The sequence below is a fragment of the Pelmatolapia mariae genome, linkage group LG13 (assembly GCF_036321145.2).
Source record: "Pelmatolapia mariae isolate MD_Pm_ZW linkage group LG13, Pm_UMD_F_2, whole genome shotgun sequence".
NCBI lineage: Eukaryota > Metazoa > Chordata > Actinopteri > Cichliformes > Cichlidae > Pelmatolapia > Pelmatolapia mariae.
The window spans coordinates 6,220,278-6,242,076 of NC_086238.1; the positions used below are offsets into that span (position 1 = coordinate 6,220,278).

The 21,799-nt window shown below is 39.0% G+C and overlaps 1 protein-coding gene across 1 annotated transcript in view; it reads left to right on the plus strand.

Annotated features, from left to right (window-relative positions):
* Window positions 1-21,799, plus strand: part of ryr2b (ryanodine receptor 2b (cardiac)) — an 80,020-nt gene that overhangs the window by 29,982 nt on the left and 28,239 nt on the right. Inside the window, 36 exon segments of the mRNA XM_063492190.1 lie at window positions 415-689; window positions 789-903; window positions 1,105-1,237; window positions 1,447-1,550; window positions 1,821-1,956; window positions 3,384-3,570; window positions 3,797-3,905; window positions 4,787-4,907; window positions 5,176-5,345; window positions 5,484-5,704; window positions 6,348-6,438; window positions 6,545-6,685; window positions 7,682-7,845; window positions 8,040-8,118; window positions 8,269-8,358; window positions 9,687-9,824; window positions 9,917-9,994; window positions 10,092-10,167; window positions 10,300-10,423; window positions 10,778-10,893; window positions 11,500-11,564; window positions 12,430-12,545; window positions 12,759-12,808; window positions 12,911-12,971; window positions 13,375-13,622; window positions 14,054-14,135; window positions 14,446-14,576; window positions 14,660-14,974; window positions 15,072-15,309; window positions 15,679-15,766; window positions 15,880-15,966; window positions 16,079-16,276; window positions 16,402-16,464; window positions 19,417-19,542; window positions 20,696-20,808; window positions 21,679-21,775. Of these exon segments, the coding sequence (XP_063348260.1) occupies window positions 415-689; window positions 789-903; window positions 1,105-1,237; window positions 1,447-1,550; window positions 1,821-1,956; window positions 3,384-3,570; window positions 3,797-3,905; window positions 4,787-4,907; window positions 5,176-5,345; window positions 5,484-5,704; window positions 6,348-6,438; window positions 6,545-6,685; window positions 7,682-7,845; window positions 8,040-8,118; window positions 8,269-8,358; window positions 9,687-9,824; window positions 9,917-9,994; window positions 10,092-10,167; window positions 10,300-10,423; window positions 10,778-10,893; window positions 11,500-11,564; window positions 12,430-12,545; window positions 12,759-12,808; window positions 12,911-12,971; window positions 13,375-13,622; window positions 14,054-14,135; window positions 14,446-14,576; window positions 14,660-14,974; window positions 15,072-15,309; window positions 15,679-15,766; window positions 15,880-15,966; window positions 16,079-16,276; window positions 16,402-16,464; window positions 19,417-19,542; window positions 20,696-20,808; window positions 21,679-21,775 (4,746 nt within the window).

Consider the following 21,799-nt stretch of genomic DNA (forward strand, 5'->3'; position numbering starts at 1 on the left):
ACCCACGGGTTTTTGTCCTTTAGTGCACAACAAATGAAAGCGGTGTTCATTTTTCCACTTCTAATAAGTTGTAGACTGCGCCACTGCTTTTCTCTCCTGCACGTAAACTGAAGTCACCTGATTGCAGTGCAAGCGTGTCTGTCCACTATGCATATAACTGATGAATCTTTAGAACTCAAGTAAAAACATGACAAAACATGACAAAGTAAAAATATCACAGTACCCCAACACTGGCAATGCAATATTTACTGTAAGTGACATAATAACAAAATCGTTATTACCTAATAAATGAAATTTCCAATGTTTTGCTATATCACACACATCAATTAATCAATTTGTCATTTAAACACAGATAATAGGATTTCGAGCCTGTCCTTTTATCTCTGCTTCTCACCTGGTGTTACTCTTTCAGAGTCCCCCAAAAAGATGATTTCTGAAACAATGGTGCGCTGGGCTCAAGAGAGTGAGATTGAGGACCCTGAACTAGTCAGTGCTATCTTCTCATTGCTGCACCGCCAGTATCAGGGCCTCAGGGGCCTAATGGAAGGACCCTTATTCAAAGCTTATACCATCAAGCAGACATCACTGGAGGACACCATGGCACTCTTGTCCTCCTTGGGCCAAATCCGCTCCCTCCTCAGTGTTCGCATGGGGAAAGAGGAAGAGAGGTTGATGATCAGACGACTAGGGTAAGAACGATTAGTTGCTCTTGTATTATTGGTTAATGTCCAAGTTTCCATTACCATGTGGTGCCACAAGTTGTCTTACATTTTTGGTAACATCTACAGAGATATCATGAATAATAAAGTTTTCTACCAACATCCAAACCTAATGAGGGCATTGTCGATGCATGAGACTGTGATGGAGGTGATGGTCAATGTTCTTGGAGAAGGGCAAATAAAGGTGAGAAAATAGTTAAAATGTATAGAAATAATGTGGAGGAAATACATGAAATCAAAGTTTAGATGTTTATTTTTAGTTTAAAGGTTGGAGTTCAAATTAATTTCTCTTGTGGCTAATTTGCATGATTCAGTCTAATCACTCAGCGTCTGCCCCTTTACAATTTGCTTTCTCTGTGTGCTTGTTTTAATTTACTATTGCTAGGAGATTACCTTTCCTAAGATGGTTGCCAGCTGCTGTCGATTCCTGTGCTATTTTTGCCGTATCAGCCGACACAATCAGGGAGCCTTGTTTGACCACCTCAGCTACTTATTGGAAAACAGCAGTGTCGGGCTAGGTAAATGTCAGTTTTCTCTGCTATATAATCTCACTGGTCTTTTGTAAAGACCAAACTTGAAACATTTTTGATGGTAGTTTACTGAAAATATGCAGAAGTAAACTACACCGATATACATTATTGTGTTTTGCCCTTCTACTAATAGCCTGGCATTATGGAGAATTTGAGCCCATGTTTCAGTTGTTTTCTGTTTTTTTGTTTTTGCAAAGCTTCACCGTCCATGCGTGGATCCACTCCTCTGGATGTGGCTGCAGCTTCAGTTATGGATAATAATGAATTGGCCTTAGCACTGAGGGAATCAGACCTGGAGAAGGTAACTCCGTATTGACCAGAAACCTTACAGTCCATTAGTCATTCTGTAGACAGTATACTGGCTTCCTTCATGTCAATAATAATGTATAATTAATAAATATGATTCAAGGTGCAGGGGAAATGCAGCAGTATATATAGACAGTGGAGCTTAAATATAATATATATATTTATAATATTAAAGTTTAGTTTCTAAGAAAGCTATAATGTTAAGAAAGAGATTCAGCTTGAGCAAATAAATATTTTTTGCTGATAAATGTTATCTTTTTTCCAGGTGGTTCAGTGCCTTGCTGGCTGTGGTCTCCAGAGCTGTCCAATGCTAGTGGCAAAAGGTTATTGCGATATAGGGTGGAACCCTGTGGAGGGCGAGCGTTATCTGGATTTTCTACGTTTTGCTGTCTTCTGCAATGGTAAATTAAAGATTTAAGTTAAAATTTTTAGTATATTTGTTCATACGGTATTTCTTTTTTTTTTTTTAAATATGAAAAAATAGAATCAAAAACGTGGACAAAAATGTCACCCTGATATTTGCAACAAAGTTACACGTGAGTCGTTACATAAATGTGGTTGGCTCGATTATGGTTTTTGATCTGTCACACGATAATTTTTAGCTTACCAATTTAATAAAAAAGTGCTGTTGGGTTTAAGTCAACCCTGCTGGTAAACAGAACATGTTACTGAAAGCAACCACACAGACACCAGTGTACATTTTACTTGCAAGGGGAGCGTTGGAGAGCATTGCTGTCATTTGCCTGTCCAAGCAACTCCAACTGATTCCTTCACTACAGCCCTTTTTATTGTCAGCAAGCAATCATTCATGAATATGCAATTACAAATACACGTGACATTCTTAAGCAGGCATATCTGAACAACATCTGTGTACGTATTCTGTGTGTGTAGGTGCATGTGTGTGTGTGTGTGTGTTTCCAGCCATACTATACATAGACATAAAACCTTTCAATGAACTTAAACTGTGTGTATGAGGTATGCAGAAAAGCAGAAGTGAGCGTCTTGCTAAACTATAAATACAGGATCTTGCAATGGGTCATGTCTCAAATGCACATTTAAATGTGTGAAGTCTTGCACTTGAACAGTCTGGTTTCTAAATCTATAATGGAAATTATAACGTTAAGGCTGCTTCCGCTCATCTCATGGTACACAAGTGCACACAGACTTTTATCAGACCTAATAAGGATAAGATACTTTATCAGCATACAAACGATTATATATTTCTAAGCATAAATGATTATATGTTCCTAAACACAAATGACAGTATAAAAAAAATCAATTCCAACAAGTGCAAGCTTTAATTAATACTAATAGAGTATACTGTTTAATATACATTTAATTCTTAATATGTACATTTCATTTGCAGAGCATGCAGGTCATTTATTGCTTCTGAAACTTAAAACACAGTGTTGATAGGAGCAAAATGCAAATTTAAAAAGGAACAAGAAGCTGCATCATGTCACGCTCCTAATTAAGCTGCAGTATTTGCACTAGAGGTAATTCACTCTGCTATTGATTTTCCTTACTCTGAAGCGGTGCCCAAAAGTCATCTGTTCAAATTGCCCTTGAGGCTGTTGACAGTTCAGCCAAATGGCAATGGCTTTCTGTACCACGGGCTCCTCAGTATTTACAGCTTCACCTTGTCTCTGTGCAGCACTTGAGTTGTGCAGTATATTGTTTTATATCACTCTACAGAAGATATATAACATTTTTATCCTCTTGCTGTTTAAATTGATCAGTTTTCTTTGTGAGAGTTTTTGTTAATATATTTATTGTTATGGCAGATATTGAAGAATAAAAATCAAAACTGTGTGTTGATTGGTCACAGGTGAGAGTGTCGAGGAGAATGCTTATGTGGTGTTGAGGCTGTTGATTCGTCGACCTGAGTGTTTTGGCCCTGCGCTGCGAGGTGATGGGGGAAATGGTCTCCTAGCAGCCGTGGAAGAAGCCATTAAGATCTCTGAAGACCCTTCCATGGATGGTCCTTGTACCACTTATCATTCCAACAGAGCGCTGTCAGTATCAGATATATGCAGTCACATGATTTAAAAAAATATTTAAACTGGATTTAGAAATATTTTAAATCCAGTATCAGTGGAAGTAACCGTGATAAGCAACAAAACGATCTGTTCACATTGGCTTCTATCTGTAGAGGCCACTAGTAATATACGTTGATAATCCGTGATAGATAATATCAGGTCATTGCAGGCTTTTGATTGTTATGATTGTGTCCTGTAATAGAGATGTTGTCCAAGACAGCGACGATGATGTCATTCACATGGGGCACGCCATCATGACCTTCTACTCAGCTCTTATTGACTTGCTCGGTCGCTGTGCTCCGGAGATGCATGTAAGTGTTCCCTTAGCTATCATCAGCTCTTCCACATCAATATCTACTCATGTCTCAACCAATAAAGCCTAATGAAGAGAGTCTGCAAACTTCTGTTAAAAGAATAAGCCTCAGACAAGAGTGTGCATTTTAGATGCTGCATTGCATTGTGCCTAATATTTATTATGTAACCCACACTTGGTTACAGGTTTTTTAATGTTTTAAAGATATTCTCAGACCTAGTTTGGACTTACTCTAATAGAGATTGTTGTCCCTTATTTGCCAACATTCAGTATACTGCAATAAGCCATTAAAGGCAGATTTACTGGTAAGGTCCTATTATTCATATTGATGAAAGAGTACGCAGTCTTGATCTGGAAAACCCTCAACAGGGTGAATAAATTAAATGGTGTACATTGCATCAGATCCTCAAGCCATCAGGTTTTGAGCATGTCTACCTGACTGAAAGTGTCTGAAAACATTTATCATTTAAAAGGATGGTTTTCTTCCCTCTTTGATGCTATAGCACTAAAGTGCACAGGTGAATTAAAAGAAGGGAACTTTTTGTGCATCAAAGGCACATTGATGTTCTTTAGATAAAGTACATTAAAATATTTAAATGCAATGAATAATGTCAGTTTAACTGTATTTTTATATATTTACAGTGAATAACATCAGTAATTATTTTTTTTCTGTTAAATACATGTTAATTTTGACTGAAAGGTGAATTTAAAAATAAAATCCAAAGTAACTCACAGGAGGAGTCAGTATGAGGTTAAAAAACAGGTCATCATATGTTATGACACTGAAATTTGTAACACTTATGACCAGTTATTTTATTAATTTGTATTATGAAAATTGTTGTTGTTATGCCTTGAATGACTATTTTATTTTTTGTCCAGTTAATTCAAGGAGGCAAAGGAGAGGCAATCCGTATGAGGGCCATTCTGAGGTCTCTCATCCCTATTCAGGATCTTCAGGGAGTCATCAGCATCTCCTTTCAAATCCCTTCAGTCTCTAAAGGTTGAATAGGCCACATTGGCCAGACTTTGGCAGCTGTGGCTTTTTTCTAACTCATTAGACATTGATGCCTCACTCCATAATCGCTGTGGAAAAATAGTGGAGGTGGACGGAGGCAACTGAGGCTAAGCGTCTTATCAGATATTAGACAGTCCCAAACCATTCTTTCACACAGAGAGATGGGACCACATAGTTTTCACAGTAGATGTAAAGTACATAATATGTTAATATGACCTTGGTCATCAGATCTAATCTTGTCTTGCTTTTCCAGATGGTTCATTGGTTGAGCCTGACCTATCTATAGTGTTCTGCCCAGACCACAAGGCAGCCATGGTGCTGTTCCTGGATCGGGTTTATGGCGTTGAGAGTCAGAGTTTTCTTCTCCACCTTCTAGAAGTTGGCTTTCTGCCTGACCTTCAGGCAGCTGTCTCTCTTGACACTGTAAGCTGAGAAATATTCATTTTTGTTTTCCATTAAACTCTATAACATCCACCACTCCTTATGTAATCTGGGGAAACTTCACACCCATCAGTTAACTGGACTCTTTGTAAGTTAAACCTCTTTTTTTCCCCTTTGCAGGCTGACCTAGGATCCACTGATATGGCTCTGGCCCTCAATAGATACTTGTGTACCGCTGTTCTTCCCCTTCTCACCAAATATTCAGTTCTTTTCCATGATTTAGAGGACCACATCTTGCTAGTTGATTCTCTCATTCAGGCAGTCTACCACCTCTCGAGGGCTCTTAGCTTGACCAAGGCTCAGAGAGACACTACAGAAGACTGCCTGTTGGCTTTGTGCAGGTAGGGTCTCCAGCTGGTATGAATGAAAAACAGAAAGTGGCAGTCTATATAATATGGCAAAATGGGTGGGGTTCTCTGAATGAGAGATATATATTTAGAGGAAGTGTTGTTCCTCCCTTGAGTAACATAATTCAATATTGCATTTTTCCCTTTTTGGGTCATTGAGGCTTATTTGCAACAGCATCCAAACTAGATTCACCTACATATCCGAAATAAATGGTTTGACAGCTGGTTTCACTATGTTTGGCTCTTAATTTCTGAATTATTCCAACATTTCCTTCCTATATCCGCTGACATCAGTGTCAGGCTGCTGTTTGAAAAAATAGCAACAGCAAAATATTAACCAATCCAGATACAGCTTATTCCCACTCATTATATATAATGAATCACTGGGAATTCTCATTTTCCAAATACAGATAATTGCCATATTAAATGAACAAGAGTGTGATGTTAATTATTGGATTTATTAACATTTTGCCACTGGCATTTTCTGAGTTATGTCATCCTTCTGAGATGTACTAATCAGTCAAAATATCGTTGTGTGTGAGTGTGTGGATGTGTGTGTGTAGGGGAAGGGTTGTTGTGTTGGCTGATGTGGAATTAATCTGTTTATGTGACTAATTCTGCAACCCTTGGTCCTCAGTAAACTCCAGCCACCTATGATGCAGCCTCTCCTTCGTCGGCTTGTCTTTGATGTCCTTCATCTGACAGACCACAGCAAAATGCCTCTAAAGGTGGATAATTAAATTTGGGCTTGCCACACACTGAATATGAAAATATATTAGTACACTGAGCTAAAATGATTAATTTTGTTAACTAATCACGACTTTCATCTATCAGCTCTTGACCAGTCACTATGAGCAGAGGTGGAAGTACTACTCCCAGTCTGGCAGGCAGGGTGAGCAGGGTTGTGCATCTGAAGAAGAACTCTACCTGTCTACAAAGTTGTTCTGGGGGGTGTTCAAGGCTTTAGCCAAGAAGGTAAACTAAACTGATTATGTGTGTTAGTCTTGACTTGAGCTTATAATTACTTTAAATTTGTACTTCAGCACAAAAATAATTGCATTAAATGGGGAAAAAAAGGTTTTCTTCAAACTAATTCATCTCATGATGTATCCTTCATCTTTTCTTGTCCTCCTTACGAAGAAAAATGGCAAAATACATTTCTCATGTGCTTCTTTAGTGTACTACGAGAGCCTGCATTGGGGAAGATGTAACACACTTGAGATAAGGTGTTAATTTTTCATTTCCTGGTATGAAACCTCCCACTCTTAAAGTGACTGTTTGGAAATGTGAACAGCATAATGTACGTAAAATATGTCTGCCAGATACTTACCTGAACGATGCAGAACGGGAAAACATCAAAAGAAATAAGTTGATGAGGTCAAACCACCCACACATGGGGCCGACATCAAACAGACTCAGAAGCAGAGCACAGTATTAGCACTGCACAGAACTATGAAGATGTTTTTCGCTGAAATTATTACACAACAAAAGGCTTGTATATGTACAAATGTACATGCTTGGGTGTACAATATATCCCTTGCCCTGCTTATTGCACTTCTTGGTTTGGATTTTGATTGCTCGCGATACGTGACACTGACAAATCTTTGCATATGAAAATGCTTTTTCAGGAGGAGTATGCAGTCATATGTTTACTTCCCAAGTAACTAAATCCATAACTTATTAAATTTTAATTGAATGAACTGTGTTAAATACAGGCTCTGAAATATATAGGTGGGTTTTTGGTTAACATGATTATTGCAGTTCATATAAAATTTGTTCTTCGCTGTCCTCCCATAACCTGATCTCCTGATGTAGTGTTTCCCTAAATGGCAATGAAAATAATAAGGAAGACGCTAGTATAAGATGACATGCTGCGTGAGGAGCATGTCACGCAGCATCATTGTTTTTACTCTTTTTGATAGCTTGTCTTCTTGTCTCATACTTTGTTTTGTTTTTTTATCTACTTTAAAGCCCCAGATACTTCAGTTATCGAGTCTGTGTGTGCAGTGCCTCTCTGCAGTGGCCATGGCCCTGCCTCCTGATCATATGGAACAAAACTGCTTGTCGCACATTGAGAGAATAACCTCCATCGATACAGACGGACACTTTGACCCCCAGCCTGTAGATACATCTGAGTAAGATACCCCAAAGATATTTTTGGATGATTGAAAAGAGAATCGTGTGAAAATGACCTGCCTAATCAGAAGTGTAACCTGTAATTTAGCAGACCAAGTGTTGTATTCGGTGAATATAAACATTATGATTCGCAGAGATTAATGTGCAGTTTTAATCAAGGCTTAATAATGTATTATTTCTCTCCCTGCATTAGTGTGTCAGTGCCAGAGAGGCTGGAGTTTGTTGTGAACAAATATGCCGAGCATACTCATGAAAAGTGGTCACTGGAAAAGGTATCATATCCTGGTCTAGACTGACTGTCATTATAAGAATACCTTTGTACATATTTTTCTCTGTGACCATGTCAAAACATCTCTCTGTACTGAGCCCCTGATTTTATTCTTTGTTTTTTGTTTAGTAAATCTGTGTGTTTTCTCTGCCAGTTTGTCAGTGGCTGGGTTCATGGAGAGCACCTATGTGAGAACACCAAAGTTCACCCTCGCCTCAAGCCGTACAGGGCTCTTGCTGAAAAGGTACAGATGAAGTCATCGGTTTTTATGGCATGTGTGGATGTTCTTCACTTGTTCTTCAGTAATGAAAGTGGTGATATCCTAGATGTACAGAGACAATTGCATATATACAAAATGTCAAGTTTGTAATAGTGGTGGGTGATTTGCGTCACAGTCCAAACATACTATGACACCCCCTCCCCCTTTACCTTGTGTAGAGGAGCCTACAATTTATTCCTCACTTCCAGCATGAAGACATGTTTGAACATTGACTGATTTAGCCAGCTGTAATTATTGGACATAAGTGGCAGGATATCAGCTGAACACCTTTAGAATTATTAAGGCATAACATTTACTGTCTCTTTAATTTTTTTAACTTAACATACCTCACCTGGTGCTCCTATGCTCTTCACCCCTCCGTGCACAGTGGAGTTTTTAACTGGCGGTGTGCCTGATGGAACAAATAGTTAAGGAGACGAGATAAATGACTGTCTTTCCAAATGCAGTCATGTGATGTTTTAATGTAAAGAAAACAGTTCAACAGTCAAAAATATCCTCTGATCAAATATGGTAGCTCGGCTGCACTGCTGCGTGGAGCGCAGCACACAGAAGTCCAGCCATGTGTGCGAACGCCCATGCATGCCCAGACATGTTTGTGCTGCACATGTCAATCATATGTGGAGGTGCAAAATTAAGTCTTTAAATAATGCAATTTATTAAAAATCTCATATTAATGAAAATATTATTTTAATACATCAGTGTGGACAATAAATAAAACTCTGCTTGACTGATGAGCCGTCGCCGTTAAATTTAAACCATCCTCAATCCCTGACATCATCGTCTGCTGGCACAACCCTAGTACATACTGTAAAATGCTAAAATTGTGCAACACACAGTGAGTCATAATCTTATGAGAAATCTCATTTCCCATAAGATTATGAGAAATACAGTACTGTATATAAATCACATTAAAAGTGTTAATATTTTTGCAGAACAGTGTGATCTTCAAGTCTACTAAACATGTACTTTTCAAGCATATTTGATCTGATTTTTAACCTTGACAGCTATGTGCAGTACCATTTGGACATCTTTTAGGACCACTGCTCAATAGAAAATTGAGTGGAAATGCAGAATAGATCCACATTGTTTACTTTATGCGACACCTTTCTAAAGGCAGACAAGATTTAGCCCAGAAAATAACATCCATGTGATGCCTGGTACTTGGAGGCTGGCTATATGCACTCATTGACAGGCTGTTACAAGTTCTTGAGCTATTTAAATAGTCTGCTGTCCCTTGATACCTGTTTATTTTAGTTTTGCATTAAACCTTTTCTATATTTCTGATTTTCCAGGAGAAGGAGTCGTACCGCTGGGCCATCAAAGAGACAATAAAGACTATGCTGGCCTTTGGCTGGAACATAGAAAGGACCAAAGAAGGAGATGCGTTTAGCAGGCATCCATGTACACGCAGGGTCTCTCAGTCTGGACAGGTATATGTGCTCATGTTCTGCTTGTTCTTGTTAAAGCAGCATTGCTTACAAATAACTTTTTATTCCATTAATAAGACATTTTTTTGTCCTAGCTGTCATTTGAAGGCGCATCAACCTTCAGCCCCAAACCTGTGGACATGAGCTGCATCACCTTATCATGGGACCAATGTGTAAGTTAAAGATTAAATATTAGAACTGGCAGTTGACATATTATTCAGTTATGTTAATTTTCTTCTTTCTTATCTCTTCTTTTTGTCTCATCTTCAGGCCATGGCTGAACAGCTGGCTGAAAACTACCACAATGCCTGGGCTAAGACGAAGAAATTAGAACTTGAGAGTAAAGGTGGCATTAAGTGTTGATAATATCTAGTTAATCTCCTCTCTTTTCTCTTACTCTTATCTCATCCCCCTTCATTTTAGGAAGAGCTGAATTGCTAATAAAAGTGCTATGCATTTCACTCATATCTATTCTCAGGAGGAGGTAGCCATTCGCTGCTTGTACCTTATGATACCTTGAGTGCCAAAGAGAAGGCTAAATTCAGAGAAAGAGCTCAGGATGTCCTCAAGTTCCTTCAGCTCAATGGCTACACTGTGTGGAGGTGAGTACAGAATACGCTTATGATTACACTAGGGCGATGCAATTCAGCGTGAATGAGGTGCTCCATTTTCATGTCACAGTGGCATTTCTCCCTCACCGTTGATTAGAGGCACTGTAGCAGTCAGTCCACAGCCTTTTTTCTTTGTAATAATTTCCAGTTCAGGTCACAACCAGAAATAAGTCGATGTGTAAGATAAATGTATTACCTCTTTGTCATCCTGCTGCAACACTTGCATCTTTGCAATAAAAATCTTGAAATAAAAAAATACTGTATTATTAAGTATTTATGATTAAAGTTCAGCCTTGCTTTTAGTAGTGGTGTTTCATAAATCATATCTGATTTCTTGTTCTAAAGAGATCGGAAGTCAGTGGAAATGGACTTTCCAGCCATAGCCAACTGCTTTGCATACACGCTGCTTCAGCGGCTCCTGTCTCACACTGAGGAGGCCCAAGAGAACCTTTTAAAGCTTGGTAAGATAATGTTGTATATTAAAAAGAAGATAAAAAAAGAACATAAAAGATTTTTGCAATATACCGACATGTTAAAGAGAAGTTTTCACAGCACTATATGCTGTCCTGTGAAAAAAAACTACACCTCATTACTTAATAGCTTGTCAAACCACTTTTGGCAACAATAACGTGAAGCCATCGTTTCCGGTATGACTTTATCAGTCTCTCGTGTCATTGTGGAGCAATTTTGGTCCACTCTTTTTATGCCCTCACATACAGAGGTGCCTCCGGGATTGTTTCATAGGGGTGGCACACCAAAAACAGGATTTCCGGTTTAATTATGCTGTTGTCAAATATAGGTTACTTGAAAAATCTGGCAAAAAATTGAGAAAGAAAAGAATTATATGCCTAGTTAATTTCCTGCTATTAAAGTTGAAAAAAGGTACTTATGAAAACCAAGCCACCACAGAATAGTTCAGCCTAGTTTGGGTATGTGATCCTGTCTGTCTTACATGAAGGTGACATAGAAACACTTCTGTTTTTTTTTTTTTAACTTATCTGTATTATCTTGACAGTTTTACCTTTCATTTTTCATTTTGTCATTATTTTCTTCAGAGGTGATGCAAGCCAGAGGACAGATGTCTAAGGGAGAGAGGGCTCCACACGAGCAACCAGTCATTTTTTTTCACAAGGTTTGCCTCAACCAATCTGCATATTTAAACACAGTCAAAGTCTAGCATCTGATAAAATCTCTGACATTGATTTAACCCCCTTCCAATCTAATTCTTCCAGTGCTATTTTATTTCGTCTCATTAACTTTTTTTTCTTATTTCATTTATGCCATCTAATTAGTTTTGTTTGATGGTTGCCATAGGCAACCCCTTTAAGTAAAACCCTTTGGGCTGTGTAATTTATTTAACCATTTTGGAAATCTACGTGGGCGTGTCAATTGCCATCAGGACATTGATTAAGGCTTCCTACACTGCTCTGGCTCTAAGGAGGCAGCAAATGAAAAGAGTTTGTTTTTCATCGATGGGACCTCCAGAGTCAGACCTTGTCAGCCAACTGTGAGCAGACATGCCTCACATCTCTGCTTCTTTCACCTCCCACTCACCCACTCTCACACAGCCACGCAAGTCTGTGTCTGTTTGGCTGTTCATCTGTCTTGAATTGCCAGTTCATCATACTTTCTCTGCCTGTCATTAAAGTCATGTTAAAAAGGCACAGTCCCTGGAAACTTTCTTTCCTTTTTTAAAGAAACTTCTAGTAATGATTACAGGGTGTTCATACTTTTAGGCCGATCACATGGATGTTTACTTATCTAGTGTTGAACAAGACTAGAGATACACATTTGATGTAACTGTGCAGCCACAGAAATGTTCTATTTCAATTTTCTATTAAGTTTTGTCACTGTGTGGTTTCATGAGCAGAGAACCAAACAGGCAAACCGTGCATGTGATCTCATCAAGCACATACTGTTTAGAGGATATTTAAGGGGTTTGTTGGTTATAGATGTTGGTTTATGAAATGATTATTGACCATTACTCTGTTCAACAGGTTATCCTTCCTCTTTTGGAACAGTATGTTAAAAGCCACCGTCTATATTTCCTGTCCGCTTCCTCAAGTGATAATAGAAGCCATGCCTCGAGAAAGGAAAAGGAGATGATTGCATGGTACTAAACAAAGTTTGCGTTCTTGTTTTTTATACTCTTATCTGATCATTTCTCAGCTATTTTGTGCATTTTTATTTATTTTTATTTATTTAAAAAAATATTTGCATGTTTTCAGAAAAAAGCTTCTTCATATTCTGTCTTTTTATTTTGTGTCCTGCGATTTTCAATTCCTCTTCTCTAATTACTCTCCTTGTGTTTTCTGTTTACATGTAGCCTCTTTTGTAAGCTTGCAGCTCTTGTAAGACACAGGATCTCAGTCTTTGGTAAAGATAGTGTGGACATTATAACATTTATTTGTTAATTAAGTGTTAATCTGTGCTTTAATCCTCATAATTTACATATAATGTGTGCATGTGCTTTTTCAGGAAGAGAAGCCTCGTCAGTTGCAAGCTCCCTCCACGTTTTGGCTCAGGCTCTTGATGCCAGGTAACTGGATGGCACTTTCACACTCTGCCAAAATCGATCTTTTCGCTCTGCCTGCAGTGACATCAGCGTTGCACCACCATGTCTAAGGATGAGATGAATGATGTAATTGAGCCACTGATGCATTGATGCTATCTAATTGTGGTTGATATCACTTTTGCTCCCTGAGGACAATGCCTGTGAAGCAAGCACAGTAGTACTGTGGCTCAGCAGAGGTTGATGCCATTCAGACTTGTCTGAGGGATAGATTAGCTGATAGATAACTGATTTAGTCCATTTAACTCCCAGCCAGAAGTGTCACAGTAGGAAACCTTCAGTGGATATTTCTCCTTTACAATACTATAACAAAATAATGTAGAATATTTTTCCAACTCAAATAATTTATTTTCCCACTTTTTCATTATAGGACTTTAATGAAGTCAGCACCAGAGTCTATTCAGACATCTCTGCATTCCTTTTTTAAGGCAGCGGCGTCTGATTTAGAGATGACTGTGGAAACCCTTTCTGAGAGCTTAGTTTCGCTGCCTCAGAGTAGGAGTCAGCTGGCAAGAGGAGTAGCCAAGGTTCTCAACTACACAACCTCCATCCTTCTCCCTACACTCACGTCTCTCTTCCTTCATCTTGGAAACCAGAACCATGGATTAGATCTCCTGGGTAAGAACTACCATTATAGCGGTTAAGTAGGAATGCCATGTTATTGTATTATTTCATTTACATCCTAAAATGCATGCAGAAACATGCAGATGTCACTTGTTAAGATACATTTAGTTATCATCTCAGCATGACGAGAAACACACATACGTTTTCAGGTGTTGGATGCACAGCTGGTTTCCACACCCCTGAAATCACTTGGGTACACCCTCCCTTCAGCTTGAAACCAGCTCTCATTCAGTGCCTCGGTCATGGCCACAAAGCAGCAGGAGCATACTGTCTCTCCCAATAATATCCTGACCTTCCACGAATCATTCATTACCTGAATCAGCAAGCATGCAGCTAATCCACCTCTCAGTTACTGAATGCTTTCGAAACTGTGGGTTCAGTGGTTGTTTGTGAAAGAAAACTTTTGCATCACCTTGTTTTTTCAGCTGGTGGTATACAGGTATCCTGCTACAGGATCTTAAACAGCCTCTACGCTCTTGGAATCAGTAGCAGCATCTACATGGAGGGGTAATGCTTGATTTCAGATGTCTCCAAGATGATATCTTAAATAATTTTTGTGTAACGTACCTATAATTCATGATTGAAGTTATTTATTATATTAACCACACAGTGTTGGTACAACATCAGGGTATTCAGGGTGTTATAAATGTTAAAGGCTACCAGATAGAAGATGATGTTTAAACCTGAGATGCATAGAAAGCAGCTTTCAAGCAAACTTATGTTAGCAATCCCGATTTGTAATATTATATCGTACTTTAAAATTAGTCAATTATTCACCCATGCCTATTTCCTGATATGCACAACTCTTTCTATACAGGCATAGGTCAGCAGCAGGTGCTTGTCTGGCAGCCTTGACAGGAGCTTTACCCGTGTGTTTCCTGGAGCCAGATCTAAACCAAAACAACCCTTACTCCATCTACAATATGATGACTGCTACTCAGATAAAAGGTATTACGCAGGCACATTTCATACCCTGTTATATTGTTATTCACTGTCTCTTGGGAACCTTAAAAACCTTCCATCTTTGTTAGACCAGGGATTGCCAGATCAGGTGGAGGACATGTGTCCCCTCCTACCTTCTCTGGGACAGGCGCTGAGGGAAGTGGAGGAGCTGGCAGGTGCTGGAGCTCACCAGGCCCACTACATCCATGTTGCAGAGGTTACTTTGCCCATGTTGTGCAGTTACATTTCCCACTGGTGGAACTTGGGTCCTGAGGGCCATCCAGAAAGGCCAGTGTGTACCTCTGTCGTTCCTAAGCATGCTAGTGACCTACTTGGCAACATCCTGCGTATCATCCACAATCATGTGGGTGCTAGCCAGGGTGACTGGATGAAACAGCTGGCAGGTACTTGTGTGGTGGACAACAGTGGCTTGTTGTTTAGATATACTTATTTCATATTAGTCAGTAATGCATATTTTCATCTGTCATTTATATCTCTTAGTTTTTTCTCAGCCAGTCATATGTAAAGTCCATCCTGAGCTGTTAAAGAGCCACTTCCTGCCACTAATGGAGAAGCTGAGAAAGAGGACAGAATGTGTGTTGGTAGAGGAGGAGCAGATGAAAGCAGAAGGCGGGGATACCTCTGATGCAGAGTTGCAGATACAAGAAAAGTTTGCTATGCTGGTCCGAGACCTCTACGCCTTCTTTCCCCTCCTCATCCCATTTGTGGATACTCATCGGTAAGACACTCGAAGGTGCTTGTATGTGGAGGAGCGGATACTTTTTTTTCTAAAGTTAGAAGTAACAGAAGTAATGTAAAGTATTTATAGACTCAATGAAAGGTGAAACTTATTTTGCTATTTTTTGTATTGACTTGAGCTCCACTTTAATTATTTCATGGCCCCTGAAGTTCCCTTTTGAACCACATTGTTATTTTGTAAAGACGGTAAAGAACAAATGTTGTTAAGAATTCAACAGCCAGTCGTTGATTTTTAACTGCAAAAAACTGAGAAGATGATACTGGGAGGTTATGTTAGTTATTATTTCAGGCATATGCTTTTGCTTTACAAATTCTGTGTTGTGAATGTGTTTTTTCTTATTTATCTCAGAGCCAGGTGGCTGAAAGACCTGAACCCTGAGGCTGAGCAGCTGTTCAGCATGGTGGCAGAGGTCTTTATATTCTGGGCCAAATCCCATGTGAGAATGATACACAGTGTTTTTATTTATTTGTTTTTCTCATGCCAATGCCGTCTCAGTGAATATTTTGTCCATTAACTGTCACGTGTCTTCGCTTATGTTCTCTGCAACAGAATTTCAAATGGGAGGAACAGAATTATGTTGTTCAAAATGAAATCAACAACTTGTCTTTCTTGACCAATAATGACAAAAAATTCAAGGTTGGTCATATTTACAATTTGACCTCATCCATTACATGTGTGCTGATGTGCATCTCTTTACAAAATATATGTAGAAATCACAGAAGAATTGCAGCTGCCACTAAGTGTAAAGAAAAAAATCCTGTTTTCATATGATCCCAATACTCAGCTTGACAATGATAAGAGGAAGATGAGGAGGAAGAGGGGTTGTTATTCCACCAACACCTCTCTCATTGTGGCTTTAATGAAGAGGCTGACCCCTGTGGGACTCAGAGTTTGTTTTCCAAGCGATCACAGTCTCATCATCTTGGCTAAGAATGCCTTCTCTCAGGTAAGTTAAATGTGGACCATACTAAAATCCTCCACCTTTCACATCCTTCATTACGTGCTTGTGCACATTTGACACTACAGGACTGTTTAGTATACTTAATGTGGGCAATTACATGCTTTCCACAGAAGACCACTGAGAATGAGATCCGAGATCATATTTTCAATTGCGTTGTGCATCTTCAGAATCAGGTGGGTGGTTGCTTTAATTTATTTGACTAAGCACCATAATCTTAGATAACTATCTTTGGCTACAAAATTTGAAAAGGCTCAAATGTATGCAGCGTTGGAGAGTAACAGAATACATGTACTGCCGTTACGTATTTAAAATACAAAATATGAGTAACTGCTCCATTAAAGTTACGGTTTAAATAGGTGATAATCAGAATACAGTTACTTTGTTGAAATAAATAGAATACAAGGCGGTCATTTCATTTCATATGTTAGGCTATCCCCTCTCTATGCCTTCTCCAATTTTGGTGATTAAATGCAGTCGGGCGCAGGTTTAGCTCAGTTGGATGAGCATGTAGTCCGGATGAGCCGGCCCGGGTTTGAGTATGACCCGTACTTTAATTTTTTTTTTTTTTTAACTCAATTTCCATCTGGGATTAAAACAGTTTTTCTGATTCTGATTGCTGGAAACCCCCCAAAAAACACGTAATAAGAGGCTCTAATGTAAGCGTCCTGTTAATGTTGGTGGCATCACTTACACAATGGACCCAGAGCCAGCAGTGCCAGCAGCAGCCTTCAGGATCTCCATGCATTAGCATGCTGTTTTTAGACTTGATGGATAGCGTTAACAACCTGAAAGCTCCAAATAATCGTGTGCAGTTCCACATGATTATTAACAGACAAAAAGAAAACAAATATTACTGATACACTGTCCCCAGTGGGGATAGGTTAATTGGAAACACTACATTGCCCATAGGTGTGAATGCGGGAGTGAATGTGAGCGTGAATGGTTGTCTCTGTCTATGTGTTAGCCCTGCAACAGACTGGCGACCTGTCCAGGGTGTACCCTGCCTCTCACCCTAAGACAGCTGGGATAGGCTCCAGCGCCCCCCGCGACCCTGAAAATGATTAACGGAAGCGAATGGATGGATGGATGGATAGACTACGGATACAGAAATGGTTTTCTATATGAGATTGCTGCAAAAAGTGCAGTCTTACCTAATGTCCACCATACTGTTACTCATTTTATATTTAGATTTAAAAATCTAGTTGGTATTGGTATTGGAAGTAGCCTTCAGTAATAGTAATAAATCACACAGCAATAGTACATTCATGTAGTTATAAAAACCATGACAATATATTAAGTATTCCAAAGTATTCAGAATACGTTACTCTCATTGAGTAACTTAACAGAATATGTTACAAAATACATTTTGGTCCATGTATTCTGTAATCTATAGTGGAATACATTTTAAAAGTAACCTTCCCAACACTGAATGTATAGCAGGCCAACAGAAGTAAGATTTAGACAGATGCCAAGACAGAACTATAAGCAGATATACACCAATCAGGCATAACACTGTCACCACTGACAGGTGAAGTGAATAACACTGATTATCTCTTCATCATGGCACCTGTTTGTGGGTGGGCTATATTATTTTGTTCTCAAAGTTGATGTGTTAGAAGCAGGAAAAATGGGAAAGTGTAAGGCTTTGAGCAGGTTTGACAAGGAGTGAATTGTGATGGTTAGATCACTAGGTATGAGCATCTCCGAAACTGCAGCTTTTGTGGGGTGTTTCCGGTCTGCAGTGGTCAGTATCTATCAAGAATGGTCCAAGGAAGGTAAAGTGGTGAACCAGCCATGGGCGGACAAGGCTTATTGATGCACATGTGGAGTCAAGGCACATGTGGTCCAATCCAACAGACAAGTTCAAAGTGCTGTAAAATTTAATGCTGGTTCTGATGGAAAGATGTCAGAATACACAGTGAATTGTAACTTGTATATGGGGCTGCATAGCTGCTGACCAGTCAGGGTGTCCAAGGTCACCCCTGTCCTTCGCTGAAAGGGAAACTCAGAAGTGGTAATGGCAGGGTGCATCTGCGTCACTTACCTGGGGAACACCTGGCACCAGGATCCACTGTTGTAGAAAGAGCGAGTTGGCTGAGGCAGTGCGTTGCTTGGGCAAGGTTCTGCTGAGGAACTTTGGGTTCTGCAATCCATGTGGCTGTTACTTTGACGTGTTGCAGACTATACACACTCGTTCACAGAAACAGTATTAGCTGATGTGCTGTGGCCTCTTTCAGCATGATAATACACCCTCCCAAAAAACCAAAACTGGTTCAGGAATGAGTTTAAGGTGTTGACTTGGCCTTCAAGTTCCCCAGATCTCAGTCCAATCGAGCGTCTGTGTGATGTGTTGGACCAACAAGTCTGACCCATGGAGGTCCCGCATCATAACGTACTGGACTTAAAGGATCTGTTGTTAACATGTTGGAGCCAAATACCACAGCACACGTTCAGAGGTAGAGTCCGTGCCTTGACGAGTCAGGGATGTTTTAGCAGCAAAAGCGGGACCAACACAATATTAGGCAGGTGGTCATAATGTTATGCCTAATCAGTGAAGTATGTATTAGTTGTATGAATTTGTGTTTTGGACTGCCCTTAGACTGCAAATTACAAGCGTATCTTTTCTACTTTCTGAAGAAATTCATCATATTCACTGATATGCTTGAGTACAGAGTAACTTTTAATTTGTGCAACAAGTGTCTGGGAAATTAAATCAGAGAATGCTTTCATAGCCTGTAAAATCCAAAGCTGTCTTTTTATTAATCTCAGGCAGTGGCTCATTGTTCACCAGAGACATGAATGTGACATACTCGCCACACTGTACTAAATATGCATGCAGCATTTCTGCATTCATAAATCACTGATAAATGTGTTTACTCATAAGTTAGTGATGGGAAAATTCTGCTTTGTCATTATAAACAACTTTTAGAGCAGAAATTCGAGTAAATGTTTTTCCCAGTGGTCTTTGAAATCCTTTTTTCTTTTTTCTTTTTTTATAATGATTTGTGAATACAGAGTCTTTATTATTAGTCAGTATATACAGGTTCAACAACTGATATAACTACCAGCACCTTGGAACAAAACAAATGAATGAGCTAATCTTTTCTTTTTTTTTTTTTTTTTAGGGATCAGACAGTTTAAGACAGAAGATTCTTACAGAGCTCCCACACCAACCCGGGACCATCAGTGGTGCAGAAAAGACTGTTGACAGGATTATGGAAATAGCTCGAGTCCTTTATTATCTTGACCAGGTGAGCTTTTCCATGCTATAGAAAAAGTTGCTGATTAAGACACTGAGTAAAGGCTCCATCCTTTCCTTAAGGTAAATTTGACAAGCTGAACGCAATCTGTACTGTACAGGAGACACGGCACGAGATTGATTGACAATGGTCTACAGCCAATCAGGACGCAGAACACAATGCACTGTCAAAAAAATATATAACAGCATGCAAAATTGCACAAAAAGAAATCCGCGAAACAGCGAGACTGCGAAAACTGAACCGCGTTATAGCGAGGGACCACTGTACACAGACTAATATTACCTTATTCTGTTTTTTTAAAAAAACAAACAAATGCACAAAAACCAACACTTTTAAGCTGTCTATGGTGTTGTATATCTAACGTCTATTTCACTTGTGGAATGGGGAACTTACCATAATTACGTTCTGCCTGTACACCATATTAAGATGACAGACTCAGGAATCCTCATCTTTATATGTGAATAGTTAATTCAGTAAAAGTGGAGAACTTAAAAGCGAGGTAAGGTTTTGGGGGGGGCATCTGATTTTCCTATTAGAAAACTTGTCTTTTTTTGTTTTATAGAAAAGGAATAGAAGAAACTAATTCTTGAACAAAACCTCTCTTTTAGTAGAAAGTCTCACAGTGATGTCTAGGCAGTGTTGAAGATGTAACTCTACCTGATATTGTGTTAATGTCCATGATGAGGTTATTGAAACGTTGGCTGAGATGTTTTCATTCTTAACTGCGTGATTGCTGCATGACAGAGATTCAGTTATGTTTGGTGTCTTGGAACTATTTTATTTGATATATACCTCTCTATATGTATTTGTGTATCATGACAATAAGTGGTCTTGGAGACATCTGTTTATATATCCTGCTCAGCAGATTTTTTTCAATCCCATGATGTCACAACTCTGAGATGCAGTCACAAAATTATAGAGGTGTGGTCTCTCTGCAAGACAAACTTAAATTTTAGTATTTTGTGACCTGTTGATTGTTTTGTTGATTTCATTTATTTATATATCTTTTAATGTTTGAATTAAACACTTTGTAAACCATTTAAGCCTATACAATAGTTGCTATTGCATAGTCCTTTGTACTTAGTACTGGTCACCAGGTTCATGTGCACCAAGTTGCTTTAAATATCTTTGGTTTTGTGTTCAGGTGGAACACCCACTGAGAAACAAAAAACCTGCCAGACACACAGTTTTATCGAAACAGAGGAAACGTGCAGTGGTGGCCTGCCTGAGAATGACTCCACTCTATAACCTACCCAGGTAAAAAATAATAATAATAAAAAAAGATTATCTAAATATTTGGCTTTGCTTTAGTAAGTATATCAGTTGCCATATTGGTTAGGCGAATGACAAAAGGCTAAGCACCCATCCTAGTAATATTTTTATAGGTTTATAGTCCTCTTTTAGGTTTTCAGTCTCTCTCTACAGGGTATCCTCCTTTGTATAGAAGCTCATATTCCTTTACACAAGCCACAATTGACTGAAAGCTGTCCAAATCTTCTCAAATACCTGTCGGATAGACACTGTCATTTTAAACCTATTCTCACTTTTCCCCAAGAGCCTCCTCACTGCAGAAAATGCTTACTTTGTTGCTTAGCTTAACAGTCCACAGATGATACTGACAACTTGACCACTGAGCACTATCACCTGCTCATGTTGTGGTTTTATATAATTTATAAAGTGTGAGACTCCAATGTAGTAGCACACCCACTCGTTTGATAGTTGGCTACCAGGTTATCACAATCCACTTCTAGCGCTTTGACAATAAGAGTGCCACAACAGTAACAAAGTTACCAGCTTCCTGGATTGTTGCTCTGGATTTCTGTGGTTTGAGTCTCACTATCTGACAACTGTGTGAACAGCTTGTGCTCCACTGGGAGATGAAAAAATATATTGAAATATTTTTTTGGTTATAGAATTTCTCTCTTTTGCTCTCTACTGACAGTCCCATTTTGAAAAACATTAATAAAGCAGTGTATGATTTAAGGCAGGCCGATCTTGTGATTGTGAGTTTGTCACTTATGTTACCAGAGAAGAAATATCTTTATATTTTTTTTCCTGTTTGCGCTTCCTTCTACTTCAGAAAGATAAGTCTTCTCTTTTTGTCATCCTTTTAATTTTCGTCTCTAGGCATCGAGCTGTTAACCTGTTTCTTCAAGCCTACAATAAATCCTGGATATCTGCTGAGGAGCACAGCTTTGAAGAGACACTTGTGGAGAATTTAGCTGTGAGTGGAGAAGGTGGCCCAGAT